This window comes from Colias philodice, chromosome 15, assembly GCF_061535455.1.
Source record: "Colias philodice isolate Cphi_HAF_F1 chromosome 15, ilColPhil1 Martin Lab GWU primary, whole genome shotgun sequence".
NCBI classification, from domain to species: Eukaryota; Metazoa; Arthropoda; class Insecta; order Lepidoptera; family Pieridae; genus Colias; species Colias philodice.
Window position 1 is genome coordinate 7,080,810 of NC_143100.1, and position 22,542 is coordinate 7,103,351.

Consider the following 22,542-nt stretch of genomic DNA (forward strand, 5'->3'; position numbering starts at 1 on the left):
CTTTCGATCTCTTATATTACCTACTGTTAGAAATTTGATGTTAGCAGTAAGTAGTTTATCATGGTTACCGTTATGATCTATAACGGTAACTGATGTGTCAGAAAGAACTTTATTCTTATTCAATTCTGCATTTTAAAATTGTGTAGCAATATTTTATCAGAAGAACTATATCAATAACGAGCAATTGAATGTGTTTCAAATGTAATCAAAAGTTCAAAAAACCACATGCAAAGCTCACCTCTGGTAATAAGTGACATTTTTTCCATTCACGCTAAGCACTAATATTCAAGTATCTAATCTAAAAGACATGATAGAACTCGATTAAATTAAGTTACTACGGCGAAAAGGGGAGCAATTTCGATTCTCATAGAATTCAAATGAGCTTTTTATTCAAACACAGAAGTGGAAGAACACTAAAACAGACTGTTCCGCTCCATTGCGACGAAAAAACGTAGAGGTGTATTCTTTAAGCTTGTGATCGCTGACTTTGTGATCTGGTAAAAGGTCGTTCAATGAAACCGAAGTGGGTTTCGTACTAATAATTCTTCCAACATTTACTTCTAAAGGGACTCTTTGTATTCAAAGCAAATGAGGAAAGGCGTCGGGAGTTATCATTTAATCAAATAAAACCCTTACAATATCAGACCTTTAGAAGCCGGAGTATTTAATATATTAACAATATTTTATAAATGACATAAATAAAATTTCATTAAAGCCGTAGATACCTTACAGCATGGCTCTATAAAGAAATACAATTTTCATAATTTACATACAATAACATGATATGATTTTCTAAATTCATTTTAATTCGCTCTAAAATAATTAAATTATAAAAGTTCTTATATTTTAAAAGTTTAACAAGATGTTAGCGAAATAATATTATATATATTTAAATAGGTATTATTATCAATACAAAGTTGGTTGTGAAAAGGATTACCTATTTTAGATTACCTACTTGCATAAAGGATACAAAACCGTTTATATAATGCAAGATACGTATATTTGAACTATTTAGTTACTTAACACGCGCAATCTGAATAATCTATCCGAAAATATGAATCCTATATTAAGAGGCCGTTACATCATTTTATTTAATATAACACTAATGGAATATTTATTATATATATTTTTTCTATTTTAATATCCTAATACATCTACATGCTATATCATAATTGAATTCCAGCGCTCTTATAAATAACATTTTAGTTAAGTTTTAGTATAATAAGTCTATAATACAATTTATTACAAATACAAGTCTATCATAAGCAGAATGTTTCAGTGAGACTGTACAAAAAGTATATATATACAAAGGCTTATGTTCGTAGTAGGTTTACAGAATATTATTCTTCTAAAAAATTTAAATACTTATTTCAATACAAATGCCTACCGGGTATTTTTCATTTCAATACTGTGTCCACGTTTTTGCTGAAACAAACAAATTATTTATTAATTTTTTGAAGAGATAAAAAATGTAAAGTGGGTTTATTATATTAATTAGGAACTGTTAAATTCATTATTCAATTCAAGATAATAAAATTACCTACTTGATATAATATAAGTTAAATTACGAGTTATGACCCTCTACCAAAGAAGTTGAACTTCATTTACTTGAAAAATAATTTGCAGTAGCAGTTTTTAATTATTATTACCAAAGATGTGTTAAGTATGATATTTTTATTAATACAACATAACCATTATAATCTAATAGGTAAGTTTGGTAGCCAGAAAATTATACTTTAATACATACCTTTATAATGCATATTTCTTTGCATACTTGGACAAGTTTTTCCAGGATACTATAACAAAACAATGAAAAAATTAATAATTGTGTGAGCAAAAGACAATCCTACTTAATAAAATTCATATCATATACACAATATAAGGAGAATGCTTAACTTTATTAGATACGTCTTAAAAAGTTGCTGATCTATCTACTTATATATAAATAAAACCGGCCAAGTGCGAGTCGGGCTCGCGCACAAAGGGTTCCGTAGCAGCAAATATAATAAATTACAGTTAAATCAACCTATCTCAAAAACTATAAGAGATACTTTGATCAAACCAAAAATCGTTGAAAGAGTTAATTAGCATGCATCACCTCTATTTTTTTTAGAATTTTATACCCCGTAGTTATAAAAATAGAGGGGGGGGGACATACTTTTTACGACTTTGAGAGCTGATATCTCAAAAACCGTTCACTTTAAGAAAAATGTTTTTTAGAAAACTTTATATCATTTTAAAAGACCTTTCCATTGATACCCCACACGGGTATGTACATCGAAAAAAAAAATTTCATCCCTCAGTTACATGTATGGGGGGCCCCACCCCCAATTCTTTTTTTTACTATTTAGTGTCATATTTTTGTAGCGGTTCATACAACACATATTCCCATCAAATTTCATCACTGTAGTACTTATAGTTTCCGAGTAAATCGGCTGTGACAGACGGACAGACGGACAGACGGACAGACGGACATGACGAAACTATAAGGGTTCCGTTTTTGCCATTTTGGCTACGGAACCCTAAAAAAATGAATCGCAAAATGTGTTGGTAAGCGCATAACTCGAGAACGGCTGAACCGATTTCGATAATTCTTTTTTTATTATATTCCTTGAAGTACGAGGATGGTTTTTACGTAGAGAAAACGTAAATATGTACCACGGGCGAAGCCGGGGCGGACCGCTAGTACATATAATAAATCTGTAGAAGGGTCAATTCTGTACATTGAAAATATTGAAAAAATAACTAGCAGGGGGTGTTACTGGGTCAATACCAAACCCAAATATGTGATTAAAAAAATTTTTGTCTGTCTGTCTGTCTGTCTGTCTGTCTGTCTGTCTGTATGTGAAGACATCACGTGAAAACTAACGGTTCGATTTCGATGAAAGTTGGTATAATTATACTTTATTATCCTGGGCGTAAAATAGGATACTTTTTATGCTGGAAAAATACGTAGAAAAAAATTAATTTTAATTTTTCAGTTTTATCCATAGACGTTGTTCTGTAGATCCGCGAACACACGTTGCTTAATAGCCAGCTGTATTTGGGTCCAATAGATATAAGATGTCATTGTCAGAGTTACTCAAAATGGAGAAATAAACCATCCACGCGAAGACCGACATCCGCGCGGACGGAGTCGCGGGCGGAAGCTAGTACTGAATAAATATCATTAAATGTGTAATTTTATTAGGTACTTACGTACTTACTTGAATAAGTATCATGTCTAGTCAGCTTTTTTATTATAATTGATATTGGTAACGCCAATATAATTAAAATAGTAAATGTAGAAATTAAACGTTTATTGTTTGTGGTGTGTTCCTTCATCCTTCCCTACATACGAGCACAACCAATCACCGCGTGGTCACTAACCACGTGACACGTCCAATAAGACGTGAACGCGACGTTCGTGTCGCTGCAGTCAGTCGAGTTCGCTCCGTTCCTTCGCGAGGTTCGGGACTCGGCCACCGCCGGAGAGCTTCCACGAGGCTCTCTAGATCATCAGGCATTGTGCCCTTGTAACACCACCGGGGTATCCCGTGCCCCGGCCCTTGGTCGCGCTCACCGCCGCGTGTGTGTTTGTGTGGAGTGTGGGACTGGACGCCGTTCTTGCCCGCCGCGAGCTGGAGGACCCTGACCGCGTGGCGGCGCGTGTGTTCTGGACGCTACTCCCTCCGACGAGGTACGTGCCGTGTGTATCCTGTCTATCCCTCTTTGCTAACACCACGTAGATCTAAAAACAGTCCACTTTCATATCGAGAAATATATTTACGTATATTTTTATATTGGCGCGACCATTGAGTGGTACCTTCGACCCGGATAGTAACCATTGAGTGGTACCTTCGACCCGGATAGTAACCATAGAGTGGTCACTTCGAGCAGGATAATACCTGATGATTCCACCGCCCTTATTAGGATACTCATTGTGTAGGCCCTAATAAGCGATTAGTAGTATCTTCAATGCGAAATACTATTTAATATACCGCATATAATATAACGACAATGCGTCTTCTACTATTCATATAAAATATATTTTAAACCCGCCCTTATTAGGATACTCATTGTAGGCCCTAATAAGCGATTTAATAGTACATTCATTGTGAAATAACTATAATATACCGCATAGATCGACATTGCGTCATCTATTATTTTTTGCTTAAAATATATTTTATTCCGCCCGTAACATTAAGTTACGCGTATATTATTATTAAAATAGTTAATTAAAACTATATTCATATCGTTTATCCGCAGTTATAACGCTAAAATCATTATAAATCGAACATATTTCATCATATTTATTTACCCGCTACCCGCGCTCGAAATTTATAACGTTATCTAGGTCATTCCGCGATCCGCTGTTATAATCCGACCATATTGAAAATTCATACTCGGTTCATATTACGCTTGCGTCGCTGACCTACTTTATTTAGTCGTATTACTTGTTATTGTAACTTGTATTGTAACATTCTCTGTTTGAATATATACTTTTGTTATTAAAAATGCCGCCTAAGAAAATGACTAAGTTACCTGATAGTGACGCTTCGGATGTTAATGATTCGGAAGATATAAATGATTCGCAGTTATCCATGTTATTAGCTAAACGCGAAGTTATATTCGAAATGGTGCAACAAATGTATGATTTGTCTTTAAACGTTCATAACAACGCCTCGCTTATGGAAAGTTTCCTTGACGAGTCCGCGCAGATAGAATCATTACGTGAAAGATTTGAAAAGTGTTTAGACGAATACAATACTCGCTTATTATTATTAACACCTACCGCGAAACCTGATTATAAAAGCCTCGTTGCATTCGAGTCTTTATATAGCAGAGTTATAAGAATTAAATCGCAATATTCGCAACCAAGTCCGTCACACGGAGATATTAATAATTTGCATAAAAATAGGCCTAAATTACCGCCTATCGAATTAGTACCATTTTCGGGTGATATTCGCTCATTTCCGCTGTTTCTTTCGAATTTTGAATCAGTTGTTCATAACAATCCCGGCCTTACAGATGCCGAGCGTTTATATTATTTACTAGGTAAATTAACGGGGAAGGCCACAACTGTTATAGCTGGTATAACCCCCTCCGCTGAAAATTATAATTTAATTTTACAAACTTTAAAAGATAAATATGATGATAAACGTATGTTGGTCTCCGCGTATTTAAATCAAATGTTTGATTTTAAACCTTTGCATTCTCCGTCCGCAACAAACTTTGATTTATTTACTGATAACTTTATTAGCGCAGTGCGCGCCTTACAGAATATAAAGTTAGATAATATTACAGATTTAATGATTGTTCATATCGCGTTGAAGAAGTTAGATTCAGATACTGTTCGCGCTTTCGAGACTAAGTTTGGTAGTGAAATGCCTACTTTTGATAACTTAGTTCAATTTATTCAAACTCGTGCGAAGGTATTAGAACGCATTCATCCTTCCACAAATTCGGGAATAAATAAACCGCCTCGAAAGTATAATAATTATAACCGCAGTTTAAATAATACTTCTTCCGCACCGCCTAAGACGTATCAGTCTTACGTAACAACCGCTGATTCCGCATATAGTTGTCTTTGTACAAATATTACGCATCAACATTTATATAAATGTTCGAGTTTTCAAAAAATGAGTCCGCAGGAACGTTTGAAATACGTAAAGGATAGAAACGCGTGTATAAATTGTCTCAGTATTAAACATCGAGTTTCTAGTTGTTCGTCTAATTTTAATTGCCGCATTTGTAAATTAAAACATCATACGATGTTACATTTGAAACGCGAATCTTCCATTCCCGCGCCTGCGTCTCACCCCCCGCCGCGCAGCACACCGCCGTTGCCTGCGCCGTCACCGCCGTCGGGCGAATGCCGCCCTGACGTAATTGCGCTATGTACCGCTAGCTATACAGCTGATACTGATAACGCATTTCAATGCAACGCGCCCGCGAATAAACAATGTACTATTTTATTATCAACCGCTGAAGTCGTATCTTATAATTGTAAAGGCGAACGGCTTATTATTCGCGCGCTTTTAGATTCCGCTTCGCAGAGTCACTTCATTACGAATGAATGTTGTGAACGTTTAGGTATTAAACCGCAGAAAACCGAACGTACTATTATTAAGGGGTTCGGTGGTTCAGAAAAAATTGTAAATAGTAATTCCGTAAATATAAAATTTTATTCACGCCTTGACAACAACATATCTTTTAATATTTCACCGCTAGTTGTTGATCATGTTACGGATTTACTACCTACCGCTGTTATAGACACTTCTGTCTTATCGCATATTTCGCATTTACCGCTCGCAGATGAGAGTTTTGGTACGCCAAATAAAATCGATTTATTAATCGGTGCTTCTCTGTTCCCTCATCTGCTTCTCCCCGACGTAGTTCATGCATCTCGTGACTCGTCGGCGCCCGCTGCATTGCGCACGGTGTTAGGCTATGTAATAATGGGTTCAGTACCCACCATACCTAACATACATAAACCGCCCTTGACGTGTTGTCACGTTCAAGAGACCGCCGCTATTGACTCATTAGTCAGGCGTTTCTGGGAGCTCGAGGAGCTTCCTACCGCACCGCCCGTTCAACATCCCGATGATGTTGAATGTGAAGAATATTATAAATTAACTACAACCCGCGACCCCGTGAGTGGCAGATATATCGTTTCGCTTCCATTTAAGGATGATTTCTACACTCTCGGTGACTCATTTAATATTGCCCGCAAAACGTTTCATGTGCCTCGAAAGAAAGCTTCAAGCTTCACCTAAATTAAGGTTGGCATATGATGACGTCATAAAAGATTATCTAACGAAAAATTATATTTCACCCGCGCCTCCGTATGATCCGCGTGACCCTACACCTATTTATATTATACCGCATCACGCTGTTCTGCGCGAGGATAAATCGTCGACTAAGCTGCGCATGGTTTTAGATGCTAGCATGCCAACTTCTGGAAGCCAGCGTTCGTTGAATGACCTTCTGCATGTTGGGCCGAATTTACAAGGCAATTTGTTTACAATAATTTTAGGTTTTCGTCTCCACGCGATTGCCATGACCGCCGATTGCCGCCAACAGTTTCTGCAGATATTCGTGCGTGAGTTTGATCGTCGTTTTCAATGTTTTTTATATCGTTTCAGCCCGCAGGATCCGCTGCTGCTTTATCAATTTAATCGAGTTTGCTTCGGCATCAAGTCTAGTCCTTATCATGCACTGCGCACGGTAAGACAGCTCGTAGAAGATGACGGCGCGAAATATCCGCTCGCGAGTGGCATTGCGTCTTCCTCGTTGTATATGGATGATATCGCCTTCTCTATTCCCACGGAATGTGAAGCAGTTTCCGCGTCGCAGCAGCTCAACGATTTGTTTAAGGGAGCTCAGTGGGATCTAGTTAAATGGAATAGTAATAGTAAGAATGTGTTAGATAATCTTCCCGCTTCGCACAAACTTTTACCCTCCGCGGTGGAGTTTGATAAGACCATGCAACATAAATTACTTGGTCTGCATTGGTCTACTGTTCATAATTATTTTTATTTTAAAATTACCGCTCCCGCCGATGTGATGTGCAATAAGCACTCCATTTTGTCAATTGCCGCCCGTCTGTGGGACATGATGGGCTTCGTTGCTCCCACAGTCGTGTATAACATCCCATCAAATAATTTCTACCATGTTTCTGGTATTGAAATTCCCGCTGACGTTCTTTCGCGTGGCATTATGCCACAAAATCTCGTCTCGCACCCTCTGTGGTTCCACGGAACCCAGTGGGCTCGTTCGGACCCATCTGAATGGCCTCTTAAGAGTCTCTATTCCCGAACGAAAATTATTAGCACACCCTGTGTGCCCGCCTATAAAGCATTGCGCTTTATACGATACCGCCCTTCGCGTCTCGTCGCGTCGTGTATTTTATATATTTATAGGTTCCTTATATTATTAACCCGCCGCGGTGTTATGATGACCGTAGAGGAACTTAATTTCGCTGAGAATAAAATTATTCCCGCCCTGCAAAATAAATATTTTGCAGAGGAGTATTATAATATGCTCTTTTATAAATTTCATTCGCAGGCTTTCAACCGCTTGAAGCCTTTTATTCGCAACAGACTTATCCTCATCGGACGTCTAAGCGATTCCGCCCTGGAATATGCACATAAGCTTCCAGTGATACTACCGCGCAATGATCACGCAATTATCATGATCATTGATTATTATCATATTAAACATATGAATATCATAACGCATTTGTTTCGTGTTATTTTAATTACCGCGCCTTTATTATCATTACCCGCGCCGCAAGTCAAATCTGATCACGTCAGTTTGCTTGATAGGCATTCGCTACTGGACAAGTTAGTTCAGTCGTTTTGGAAACGTTGGAGAATGGAATACTTACACGGTTTGCAGGTTAGGCAGAAATGGAATACGCCTTCCACACCTATTACTCCTGGAACGGTCATGGTTGTAATAAATGATAATGCACCGCCCCTAACCTGGCCTTTAGCCGTCGTAGAGAAAATACATCCTTCAAAGGACGACGTCGCGCGCGTTTGTACAGTTAGAACCGCCAAGGGAACTTACCTTCGCCCGGTCGTTCGTTTATGTCCGCTTCCAAGACAATAGTTATATCGCATTAGTATATTACCGCAGTTAGTTAAGTTTAATTTTAAGTTTTTGCACCGCTTTCGTTTATAATTTCTTAGTTATAATACCGCCGTGACTTTAGGAATTTTTTTACATCCCGCTCGCTTTACGCGATCCTAGAGTCATAGAATTTGTTAGTTGTAATACCGCCGTGACTTTAGGAATTTTTATACACCGCTCGCATTACGCGATCCTAGAGTCATAGAATTAGTTAGTTATATTTCCGCCGTGACTTTTAGGATTTTTTATTATCCCGCTTGCATTTTGCGCTCCTAGAGCCATAGAATTTGTTATTTATATTACCGCCGTGGCTCTTAGGACTTTTATTAACCCGCGCGCATTATGCGATCCTAGAGTCATAGTTTTTCGCTGTATCTTATGATTGGTTTTAAATGGTGACCCATTTAGGGCGGGTGGATATGGTAACGCCAATATAATTAAAATAGTAAATGTAGAAATTAAACGTTTATTGTTTGTGGTGTGTTCCTTCATCCTTCCCTACATACGAGCACAACCAATCACCGCGTGGTCACTAACCACGTGACACGTCCAATAAGACGTGAACGCGACGTTCGTGTCGCTGCAGTCAGTCGGGTTCGCTCCGTGCCTTCGCGAGGTTCGGGACTCGGCCACCGCCGGAGAGCTTCCACGAGGCTCTCTAGATCATCAGGCATTGTGCCCTTGTAACATCACCGGGGTATCCCGTGCCCCGGCCCTTGGTCGCGCTCACCGCCGCGTGTGTGTTTGTGTGGAGTGTGGGACTGGACGCCGTTCTTGCCCGCCGCGAGCTGGAGGACCCTGACCGCGTGGCGGCGCGTGCGTTCTGGACGCTACTCCCTCCGACGAGGTACGTGCCGTGTGTATCCTGTCTATCCCTCTTTGCTAACACCACGTAGATCTAAATACAGTCCACTTTCATATCGAGAATATATTTACGTATATTTTTATATTGGCGCGACCAGATATATAAATATTAAATATAATCACCATATTGAAACATTTACCTTGCTCAAGTCAAAGTCGATGTTAGTCCTCACAGCGCGGTGGTGCAGGGGTTGTGGAGGTCTGAAGTTGTTTCCCAGCGGGGCCTTCGGGTGACGAGCGTCGCCCTGCATGAGACGCCTTAGACCGTGCAACTGTACAAGTTCACTATGTTTAGTGCATTATAACAGTCAAAAGGAAATAACCACCTGAGTTTAACGATGGATAAAATAATATATATATTTTCACAAAAATTGAAAATACAACGCTATTGAATGAAAAGATTCAATTCAAACCAAAAATTTAACAGTAGAACTTAACCTAATGGTATCTAAATTTTATGTCTTCGAATGCAGAAGCTATACTTGATCAATAAAATAACATTAATTTAATGTTTTGTACTCTCACAATTCACGCCTTTCAATGTGTAACAAATTTTGTTTCCTACAGAAATACCGATTTGCGGTAAATTGAAAATTCTTCCATTTATGTTTTAGTAGAGTGTTAGTATAGCCGGCGAGATTAACGGGAGCGGGGCACGCGATCCGCCCTATCTCAGACCCATCGCTATTCACGCTGTATTAAACCGTTTGATTGTGATTATAGACACCACCTAAAAGCCAACAACTTTCAGATTGCCGTAAATGAGTAAAATCGTTACTTCGCTCACGGCCCGCTCGAAATTGTATTTCGAGTTAAGGCTCATTTTCACGATATTCAACTTTGTAACATTATTATCCGCTCCTGCAAACTCGCTACATAAAACTTTCGATAATAATTTCAAATTATTATTCACCTCCCAGATTGAAAGCGCAACGTACTGTTTACATGAAATTGAAAACATTCGTGAAAATGTAAGGGCTATCCTCGACACGACCTCAGGGTGTTGAAGTTCGAGATTGCAAGCAGTTTCTGCAGGCACTTAATTTCCCACCAACACAAACGGAAAACATAAACAATGATTTATAATAACAGCCATACAATGCGGCACTTTCAGTTTACTTTTAACACGTACATAATTCACGGCGGAGTCTTTGTCTGAAGGCGAGGGACGTGAGTTGTTTATTGTAGCGTGAGCACAAATGAAAATGTTATTAGGCTGGCGCTACACATGGGCTTCAAAGTTTGAGCAAACATTTGACCAAACTTTGAAGTGAAAACTTTGACGCAAACACGATTACAAATATGCCTGCTAGACTTGTTTTCAAATGTTTTACGGCACAGTTATTGCAAAGATGGCTGATAGATCGGAAGACGATTTTGTGGACGCCGACAATCTGTTTTATTTGAGTGCGTTCAATTTTTGGTTTCATTCTTTACATCAAAATGTAATTACATCAAAATGTAATTATTATATGTATATATCAAAATGTAATTATTATATATATAATAGATAAATTATTTTTTATTCGGACCCATGCGTCGTTTACAACGTTACGGTTTTTGTGGTCTTTGTTTTTTGGATCCCATATGGAGGGTTCCGCTTCAAGTAGCTGAAGAAATTCGATAACTACATCATTACTCCACTCCATTATGACACTCAAAATATACACACACAACTGCTCCGGTCAGCGGCGCGCGCGTTACTAAGCATTGCAACAAGTGTGGCAGGGCGCACAAACTTTGAAGCAACTTTGAAGTTTGATTACTTTGATGTTCGCAGAAAAACCGACTCGACTCGGCAAACTTCAAATATGTGTTCAAACTTTGAACAAATAGGCAAATGTCAGTGCCACACTTCGCGACTTTGTAGGTATTTGCGTATTTGATCACATGTCTAGCGCCTGCATTACGCTAGCCTCTGCCATGGCTCAATTCACAAACACGTTTCTCTGGAAGCGACCGCGAGGGTGCGTGCTATCTGTGACCTACGTCTCTATTCAAAGCACTACTTACAAACCTGTCCACATTGAGCTACAAAATCATATATGCATAAAATTGACTAATTGAAGTAACTAGGTTGGCACCAACTAACAAGGTATTCGTATGTTTATATGAGAATATAAAACAATACGCATGTATCATCTAGGTATATTAAACAAAAATATTATAAACACGATAATTAAAAAAGCTAACATCATAAACAGATTAAAAATAATTATAAAAATTAAATTTTTATACCGTAGTTCCAGTTTCCAAACTTGAAAACTTTTCGAAGCAACAACTTTCCGACTACTCAAAACTGTTTCATAATACTTAACTTCATGGAATATTTTATGTACTCAATGCATTTAAGTATTTCCTAGTACAGTTACTGTAATGATCACTATAGAATTCTGAAAATTTCATCTTTACACTATAGCCGTGGTAAATTGCTCATAGCGGTCATTGTTTCCAAGTATTATAGAAATGAAAATACAAAGGAATGTTAGACTATTTTGCTTCAGAATTTATATCTAATAACTCTGAAGTCGTATCATTAAGTTCTTGTTAACAACTCAAGAGATAATAACGGTTCCTTTTTTGATACATCTATTGAGTAACTAGTAGTATGTATTTAAGGGATATTAAATTTATAGATTCAGCGTGATAGGTTGCTAATTTCAAACAAAGACAAAAAACGTATCTATTAATTATAATTTTATAGCAGGAACCGTATAAAATTTAGCTCAGGTAAAAATGAATTTTTAACAAATTTCAAATCCGAATAACAGTACCTATATACAAACCAAATAAACACTATACCGAATTAAACTCACGGGAAATTCCGCAATTTTATAGTAGCATGTTACTGATTTATATGAGCAATGCACACGTTATTTTGCTATTCTTAATTTTAAATTAACTACTGAGTTCTTGTTTATGAATATTACCGCTACGGTGGGTACTCGTACGCGAATGTGCACATTGAAAAGCTTTTCAGTTTGATTTACAAGTGGCACCCGTTTGTGGGACTGAAATTTTCAGGTATTGTAGTTATGTGTGTTAAGGGCTGGAGCCTACGCCATGTTTGAAAGTATATTTTAATCAGTTGCTTGACTATACATTTTTTTATCACGCTACGCTGAATCGAAATATAATTGACTGAACTCTCAGGTTATCAGGTGTGGAATGTTTTAATGGTTTATTCTGTGAAGAGTTGTTAGTGTTGCTGATAATTTTTGAAACTTTTGGATTTATATGTATGTGAATATTTTTATGTATCAGTAGTTCTCAGAAAGCGGATATTCAATTATTTAAGAGGAACAATCAGCAAATTTACTGGGCGTGTACGGTGTACCTCAACAATGAGGAGAACAAACTCAACAATATTTTTGTTGAGCTATAGAAATATATTACGTCCAATTAACATATATGACTAAAATGACTCACCTGTTGTTTGGTGATATAAATAGGTTTATTGACGATGACCCACGTGACGGTCTCGTAGCAGGCGGGCGCGGTGGTGGAGCCGTCGTACGTCATATAGTAGTCCGTGTCTGGGAGTAGTCCTCGTACCGACAAACGGTTTACGGGCATCTCTGCACCTAAGATTTGCGTATATAGTAATAAAAAAGTAATAATAGATAATAACATTAACCAAAATTCAGAAAATGTCATTTGTAACCAAACACTTACTGAAGTATTTATTTGTTTCTTAGTTCTTACCTCCATATTTTATGTTTTCTAATTCTTCTGTTAAAATCCTTAGTTCTGGATTTGATAAATCGCCGAGCTGGAAAAAAATTTTTGATCAAAATTAAAAATACCTTATTATGATAACGGAAACATAATTTATTTTGCTTAGTAAACCTTCCATTGAAATATGATACGATACTTAAAACAACAACATTGTATAAATTTAATAATATCATTGTCGAAACCTCGATTCATATAAGTTTCGTAACTAAACAACTTTGCTATCTCGCAGCATACTAATTAATAGCAATTGTATGCATTAATATAACCCACAAAATGCACCCAACAGCAAATTAATTCTATAGGAATATGAAATTCTCCGCTATTTTGTTATAGAGGGAAACTTGCTTTCGCACGTCTCTTTATAGTGTAAGCTCACGGGCGAAATATGAACATTGAGCGTGGTGTAAACAAGGTCCCCTAGAGACAACACCGGACCCGCCTTCATTAGGGAGTCGTAAAACGATCGAATAGTTACTTCGGGAGAAAACCTGACTTATAAAGTAAACGTTAAAGCCTTTACTGATCTCGTTTCTTGGAACCGCTGTAAACATCCGAAGGAATGTTTGCGCATAATTGATGATTATTTGTCACGCTTTGTGTCGTATATTTATTGGCGTTGTTAATAATTCATGTTTTTATTACAGATAATATTATTATAAATTGTATTGGTACCTATATGATATACTAATAAATAAATAAACCATGTTTTAGGTACTTATAAACTCATAAGAACATATAATATTATCAATTCCTCGACATAGATTCTCTTGATATGTCTTAAAAAATATTTTAATTGCATGAATTATTAGGAAACTAATTGACTATTATTTTATTTATTAAGCTGATAATAAAGTATAAAAATTGTTGGTTCAAATGTATTGGAATAGGGAATGATTTTATAAACTCTACATTAATTAGGAATGTGGAAACGTCGGTTTCGTGTCTTTTCAAGAATCCCACCTTGCATTTTCAAATGACTAAAGCTAAATATAGTGCAAGTAAGAACAACACAGCAAAAACTTTACGAACCAAAAGTAAAGCTGCACCTTGTTTAGAATACAGATATTCTCTAACAAGTTAGTTCTCGAAACACGATTAACATTTCTAGAAATTCACGTTACATTTGTTAGTTGTGGAGAACTTGCACTTCTTGTTAATGCATTATAAATTATAATAGATACAATTAGAATTCGATGAATTTCTCAATATAAATTTGTTGTTTGTTTCAAACCTTAATAGTGGAGAAATACTCTATTATAATATGTTCTGTGTTAAGTGTCCATTGTCCAATTTGTCCTTTTTAACAAACACTGCCTTTCTTTAGGTTTACTTTTGTACAATTTTGAGAAGTTGAAAGTTGAGTAGAAATTATTATTAGAAACATTAGTCTTGATTGCATTTTTGATCTTAACAGAAAATGTATCGATACATTAAAAAAGAACAAGACAGGCTGAGATTATCAAATGGCAGATATAAAATCTAACAAAGCTAGATTATCTAAAACTAAAAAACAAATTAATGAAAACAGTAATTGATACAAAACGGCAATTACTTTGCAAGTTTAGTGTCGGCGAAAATAAAAACTTGCATTTCGTATTCAGACAGTTCTTAATTTTAACTAATAGCTTCGGCGGCTAATCCAATAGCGCACAGAAAATTCCAATTTCCTTAATTAACTACCCCCAGTTTGGGTGAAGCTATGAAAGGTGTGGCGCCGTGATAACACGCCGTCGATAACTCACATTACAGGAACCTATTTCATATATATTTCCAGATTATCTATGATTTATTGATTAACAACATAATACACAAACATAAACATTATATTCCTCCTCCACGTTATGAGATAGAATTCATCTCATAATAATAGTTTATTAAATGCACATTTAAATGTCAAATTTATTTATTTCAAGGGTAGTAGAGTAACACTTAAAATTGGTATGAAGTACATAATTAAATATTTTATCTAATAATTATTTTTTTATAAAAAAACTTATAAACAGCTTTTGAAATAGAAAAAAAAACTCACATCATCAAAATCGGTTCACCCAGTCAAAGTTCTGAGGTAGGTAAGGACTTATTAAAAATACAGTTGAATTGAGAACCTCCTTCTTTTTTAAGTTTATTGATAATTTAATAAGATGTTATATTCTAATAGGTAAAAAATTAAATACTTACCTATGTGACTATATTTTTAGATTTTAACTTATTCTACTACTAACTAAAGCATGATATTATTGGCAAACTGCCTTTAAATTAGGCATTCAACCAATCACGCAAAAATTGAATAAACACCTACACGTAGTGCAGATACTGGGGTCGAATGAAAGAGGTTCTCAAATTCGCAAACAAGCGTTGTTGTATAACACTAAGTAAATCACGTACGTACCTGTAATAGTAAAGAAATTGAAACAATCCCCTGGGCTTTATGTAAAGCCTCCGAAAAGTTTGAATACAGCTGTGAATTGAAACCAAATATTTGAATCTGTAACAAAAGGAAATCTTGAATGTCGAAAATCATATTTGTACGTTCCCAATTCGCATAATACAAAGCGAGTGCTTTGTTAAAAATGTTGAAATAAAGCTCGGGTCATTGGAATAAAATTTGATAATAAAGAGCAAGGTAAATTGCGCAGAGTTAAATCTACACGAGAATAAGCACATGATTTGGGATTTAACGTGACGGTGCAAGAATTTGTCACATAAATAAACAGTAGGCACGCTTCAGTTGGCCGAGAGTCGTTCGTCGGGATTACTTTGGGATCCGGCTCGGAGGGAGCGCGCGGCCCATGCGTGTAAAACATCTGTTACACTTTCTTTTGAACTTGCGAAAGAAATCCGCGACAACATTCTAATGTATTAGGTATGTTTATTTGCGGCTTAGCGACGAACAGATTTACGTGAAATGTTTGTCAACTTTATGGTTAATGTAATCATTTTGGGCTGCGTTGGCGGTATTACGCTTTATGCGTATGTGCGTTGAAGAACCTCCTAATTTTGTTATTTTTGTCACAATTGTATTTTATACGAGATATATTTTTGTTCTTATTTGTAGTTCTTTTAAAAGTCTATAATCATTTTCTTTGAGTAGGTACCCAATATAAATAGCAGCTTTTAGACTAATGCTTATGTGGGATGAATTGTTGGGCGACTGATTCAACTCATTTTCTCTTTTTATATAAAATTTATTGCAACAACGTCTGCTTATCGGGCAGAAAAAATCAATCAGAAATGAAAAATGGAATTTAAATAATTCAAGCTATTTGCTGTAACCGTACTGTTTCATACAGAAATCATACGCAAATTTATTTTTATCACGAAATATCTTATTATTACTTTTATTGCTGCGGGTAGTTCAGTATTTGATCAATATAAATAATGACTTTTTAATCCCAAATAACTCAGACAATCTTTACCTAGAAGTACATAAAATTGTTCAAAATATATCTACGTATAAGGCTACCACCCGCAAACTCTTAAACAAATTAATAAACACGCTGTCTACACTTGTCTAATTTCCTAAAGTGCATGCCGTTGAGTTACGCTTAATTAACGGAAGCGAAAGTATTAACAGTAACACGAGCTTAATTAGTGTTTAGAGAACACGTATTGCATCCTCAAGTTACGCCGAGTAAACACTCGGATTGATGCGCACTAATTGATTGCAGACTCATCTAGACGTGCTGACGTCTGTGTTTTGAATTTACTGATAAATAGGGCATATATATTTGCCTGTATATTATATTATGCTATATCCGCATTATACACAAACAAATCCTTCAAACGCGTCACTAAGATCGTATAATTAATAATACAAGGAATTAAATGGGTTGTGAACTAAACATATTTTTGGTATTGGAGGTAAATCTATTTATAACAAAGTAAGATTAACAGGGAAGTTCTCTTTGATGAAAATTTTCAAAGACTTTGGTCATGAAGTGAAGTCTACTGGATAGAAAACACAAATATGCGTGGTGTAGATATACATATAATGGTCTTTAAACATTGCTACACGTTTAAAACTTAAAATTGTAGGGAAAGAAAAATAGAAAATGCTCAATACTGAATTTATTATTATCGATAACGAGACAAATATAAATGTACTCATATAAAACGTGTAACAAAGCAAAGCACCTCAAGATTTTATTTTATTTCAATATAAATACGAGTTTTATAAATGAATTTATTAGGATCATTGTTACGTTTCTCGGTTAGACCATTTTAATAACACTTATTCAGTTTTCTTTGCCGAGTTCATGTTTTTCTTTATTATATAATGCCCGGACTTAAGAAATAAAATAAAACTACAAAATTATAACAGTCACGTATAGACCAAACAACAATATGATAAAATTGCAGATGCGAACTTCTTCTAGTGAACAATGAAATCGAATAAAAACGTATTATAAGAAAGTGGACCGTTACGGATAGTATCGTGGATAATAAGATGAAATAATTTGCTTACCTCAGCGGGGAAAGAATATCCGTTAATCGCATGTTCTGAGCCGAATTGATCGTGGAGGCCATAATGTATGTGTATCTCGTGAAACTGATACTTGTAGGAGAGCGGCCCGCCCGTTATATTGATGTGATGCCGAGTCTCATTTTCCACGGTGAATATTACCGAGTGACCCGTGTTGCTTATTAATCCATTTATCTGTCGAATACATTGTTATCTTCATCTATTTGGAATGCATAAAACAAATAGGTAAAACTTTCCTATATTCATTTGTTTTTTCTTTTCCTACATTCAGCAATTGAATTGCTTAAAATATCATTGTAGGTTGTTGTAGAATTCAATACTGTTTTTTTACAAACCACTTAAAATTATCTATACATTTATGTGGGTATAATAAACGTATTTAAGTACCCACATATACATTATACAAGCAATAAAAGCTCCCCCTCAATTATTTTTAATGTTTCATACCCTATGTTTATCTATGTGCAAAAATCGTAGGTTTGGATCGAAGAGCAACTTCTCTGGTTCGAGGTTGACTGGAGACTGTCGGCGACCCTTGTTGCATAGCGACCACTCTGGGTTGATTAGACCCCAGAAAGCTGGACCTAATGGAAAGTATTTTCGGGTTAACAATTTTATAAAATGACTATTGATATACCTTATCTTAAGAGAACAAACTTAACCTTCGTCTGAATAACAGAGGAAGTTGAATTTAGAACTATTATGAAATTCTACTTTAAATATAAAAAAAAATCATTAGTAGGTACCTAAGTAATGTATTAACATAATTCTGCTCTACAATTTACAATAGAACATCATTCCATAGTTAGTATGTACCTATGATGCTCATTGTTCATATAGTCATAAACACTAGAAACATTTGACACCGCATTATGTAGTGTATATTGATACTAATCAAAGCACTCAGCAACGTCTGAATCTGTTACACAATGTGTAATGTGTCCTGTATGCTATGATGTAGCGTTCAAATCGCGGCCGCCAGTACATGCCATTCCCTAATTACCTATTTATTAGGTCATCTCACAAGCACAATACCAATAAACAGTATTAGCAACTACATAACGCACACGATTTAAATTAATCCAGCTTTGAATATTCCTTCAAATTGAGCCATTAGATAGACTTTTGATTAGGACATTATAAATTCACATACCGACTGAATGTTCATTGTTCCGATTACGTCATAAATATCCACGAGCATTTTCGAATTATTTGTTGAAATTTCACGTGAAATGACATGGAATGTATGAAATGTGCATGAAATAATATTTTATGAATGCGCACGTGTTCATTATTATTGTCCACATACAAGCGCGATGTTCGCTTAATTATGATTCTTATAGAAAAAAAAATTGATTTATTTTACATACACTGCAATGGATATGGTATGAACATGTTATCAACTCGAATACATGTTCCCTCTTAATGAGAATGGAAGTCTAAAAGCGGTCGACGGTTTTTTCTACAAACTTTTATATATTATGTGACTTGAATGATTTACGAACTATTCATTAGAATGAAGAATGACTTTCTACTCTGAAAAAAGAGGTTTTTTTATAACTGAATAAAATCAGTCACTAGCTTTACCAAAAATCCACTAGGCATCTTTTCAATAAGTACCATGATATTATCATAAAACTAATTTAGTTTTAAAAATGTCAATTATTAAAATGCTCATTTGTTTATGCCGCATATTCTCTTTCAGAATATTCTTGTCTGGAGAAATAATAAAGGCATACACTAAGTTAAATTGGATTGTAAAATTAAATTTCATGCCGTAAAAAGTGTAAGTAGCGCCATCCAGAAACCGCTCACGTCTACGAGGTATTTCAATATGGGAGAAAACAGCAGAAAAGTGGCCAAAGTGCTTTGGATCGCGTTCACGGTTTTATTATTTATGACCTTGAAAATTGCATGAGTAAGCCGGCGCAGCGGTTGCGGTCACGCCTACTTTATAGCTATGCGTTAAGTGAACTTTCCTTGTATATACTTTTTGGCACACGGTTCATACGGGTCTTGTTGTGTGGATAAAAACTGCAATTACGTCAGCCGCAGGGTTCTAATTGCGCTATTCGTATTGCACTCCGCAAGTACCGTTTCTAAGCTTTTATCGGCTATAGTTATGGCCGGTTAGAATATCATCGGACGGTTTAAACGCTTTAATTAAAAAAATACGCTCCATTATGATTTTACTGCGGTTCCTGTAAGTGGCTATTTATTTATTTATAAATCCTTTAAAAACACGTGATAAAACTCAAAAAGAAGCGAGATCGAAGTTTGGGTAGTTAGCGTGATTACTAATGGGCTTGAATATTACAAGAGATCGGAGGGTGAGGGTCTCACGCAACATCACTTTACTAATACTGGATGTATCGAAAATGCTACTCTGATACATTTTTAACGAATGTCTACAGTACTTGATTAGCTAACCTTGTTGTAGTAAATATATAAATTTGTGTAGGTATTATAGTATTTTTCATTAGCTATTGTTTTTCCACATATAAAATTTTATAAATACATAAATTCTTATGTAATAGTAAAATTTATTTAAACATCACCATAAGCATAAACCACATTGTAAAGCTCGTACAGGAACGCATAAATCAAAATTTTATTACAGAAATATCATGTGCATATCATAAAATTGGAGAAAGACTGAAATTTCTGTTACGGAATGATATGATAACACACCTCACAATTTCGCGAGTAACGCAATATGAATGCAAGATAAATTGGCCGTATAAATTTCATGTCACGTAAACTGGCAAAAATGTTATCGGCACAGAAAAATTGATACGGGAAACGTTATATTTGCGGTGCGTTTGCGGTAGGTCAATGGATTGAGGTTTCACTTCATCCCCTCACATACGGATTTGCAGTTGACGTTACCGTGTGTTATGGTAGTCAGTCCAGTCAAGCCTTTATGTGTAATACGATAATAGAGCACGTATGTGAGCTGTTTAATCCCTATTGTAATGTTTATCAGCTTAATAAGTTGCTTATCTATAGATGCTGTCAGTATATGTATTTGTAATTCCAATATCCACATTTCGATTAAAAATATTCGATAAATATTTTGGCATGCTTGATTCAAGGAAATTTTAATACTGAAAAAAAAAATGGTGTGCGTTGGTATTAAATTATTGTATTTTATGTTGTGCTTCTCTAAAAAAATCTCTCAAATAGAATTTCCATTTTTGAAATATCTCTGAAAATTAAAAGCAAATTACACGCTTTATCAATAAACTGATACTGAATATAAAAAGGACGGCACTGACTGATAAATATTCATAGATTCATACAGATATTTATGCAGAAGCACAGATAACAAATGGAATACAAAAGCAGCATGCAATTTGAGCATTTGAGCGGAATAGTTATAATTTGGGTTTTGGCTCACCTGAGATGCCGTCGTAGGTCCACCATTCCTCCCAGCTGACGCCGTTCACGGCTGCAATCAAACCGACACTAATTAAGTCTGTGCAACTCCAATTGCTTACATTTATCATCTCATTTTTGATATTAATATGCATTTTATGAGTGTGTTTTCAGTTTTGAGTAAAGAAATTTAATAAATATTCTGTTATATGGAATTTAATCGAAAAATCTCCGGTTGAAAATAGCTTAAATACTTTCCTTTGTATCATCTGTTTTTGTCATTTTTTGTAAATATGCATATTTTATAGTTGTATTTAAAATTTGAATGCCTTCCTTCAACTTTATTAATGTAACAAAGGAGTTATCTAAAGCTTGTTGTTTTGAAAATAACGTTTGTTAAAATATATAGTCTCTGTCTGTCACATCAATCCATGCTTAGTTGGAAAATATGACATGCCAACGAAATATTACAATATTTATTATTTTAATAGTAAACAATTCTACAGATTCATATTGGGTTTCCTGGCTGTTGAATCAAGAGCGGATAAATCATTGTTTTATGAACGCTGATGAATTGCATTTGATTGAAGATAAAAGAACATTTTAATAACGCTAACTGACGAGGGAGGGTTGCAAAATCGACCGATTTTTTATCTTGTTCTGAAACGAAAAGCAATTTATGACCTGCGAAAAGTTATGTAGTTCGAATGGATATAATTCTGGATATGTTGTCGTTCATTTAAAGAATCTATATAACATATTTCAATCTATAATCAAAATTGTCTTTAAATATTTAAAACGTACCAAAAAAGTCTGAAAATATTACTTCCCTTTTTATAAAAAAATAAATAGAAGACTGTATGTTCGATCAATTTCAATGAAAATGTACATATCTTTTAAATAGAAGTTTTTGTAACAAAAAGCATTAACCAAACTCATATTATTAATTCATCTAAATTATGATTTCTATACAGAAGATGGCGAAATATTTGGCAGCAGTAGCAACTTATCGATTAAAGCCGTCTATGTCAATCGGGAAGATTTGACAACAAACAGATTTTTTTTTATTTCAGTATATTTGCAAGTTATTCAAATCACTCTTGTACTATCTAGTTTAAGGAACATCGCGATAAAACCATATGTAAAACCAGTGAACTAAAGTTTGACATGTGACGTCTACAAAACCGTAGGTACTCCTCCACTGTGGAGGCTTAACGGCTAAACCCTCGAATGCCCTGTGACACTGCAGTGGCAACAAAATATGCTTATGAATGAAAATAAATGATGATTAATATAAATTGCATGTTTATCAACGATACTACATAGTATCGTAGAACCATAGTATAAAGTTATACGGTATAACTGTAGCAAAATATAAGCCAATACTTTCCTGTCAACGTCAACGCATTTTAATTTATAACCAATCCTTTTTTAATTCTCGCTTGATCAATGTTCGTTTT

At 35.4% G+C, this 22,542-nt stretch overlaps 1 protein-coding gene across 1 annotated transcript in view; it reads right to left on the reverse strand.

Moving 5' to 3' along the window:
• Positions 1–640: 640 nt before the first annotated feature.
• The window catches only part of CARPB (Carbonic anhydrase-related protein B), a 33,599-nt gene continuing 11,697 nt past the window's right edge, over positions 641–22,542 (reverse strand). The window contains exons 3-11 of the mRNA XM_089703894.1: positions 21,105–21,155; positions 18,152–18,288; positions 17,687–17,878; positions 15,611–15,706; positions 13,189–13,255; positions 12,913–13,067; positions 9,624–9,755; positions 1,748–1,796; positions 641–1,425 (exon numbers count right to left, since the gene is read on the reverse strand). Coding sequence (XP_089560020.1) covers positions 1,403–1,425; positions 1,748–1,796; positions 9,624–9,755; positions 12,913–13,067; positions 13,189–13,255; positions 15,611–15,706; positions 17,687–17,878; positions 18,152–18,288; positions 21,105–21,155 — 902 coding nt within the window. The 3' untranslated portion in view covers positions 641–1,402. The remainder of the gene's footprint in view (positions 1,426–1,747; positions 1,797–9,623; positions 9,756–12,912; positions 13,068–13,188; positions 13,256–15,610; positions 15,707–17,686; positions 17,879–18,151; positions 18,289–21,104; positions 21,156–22,542) is intronic.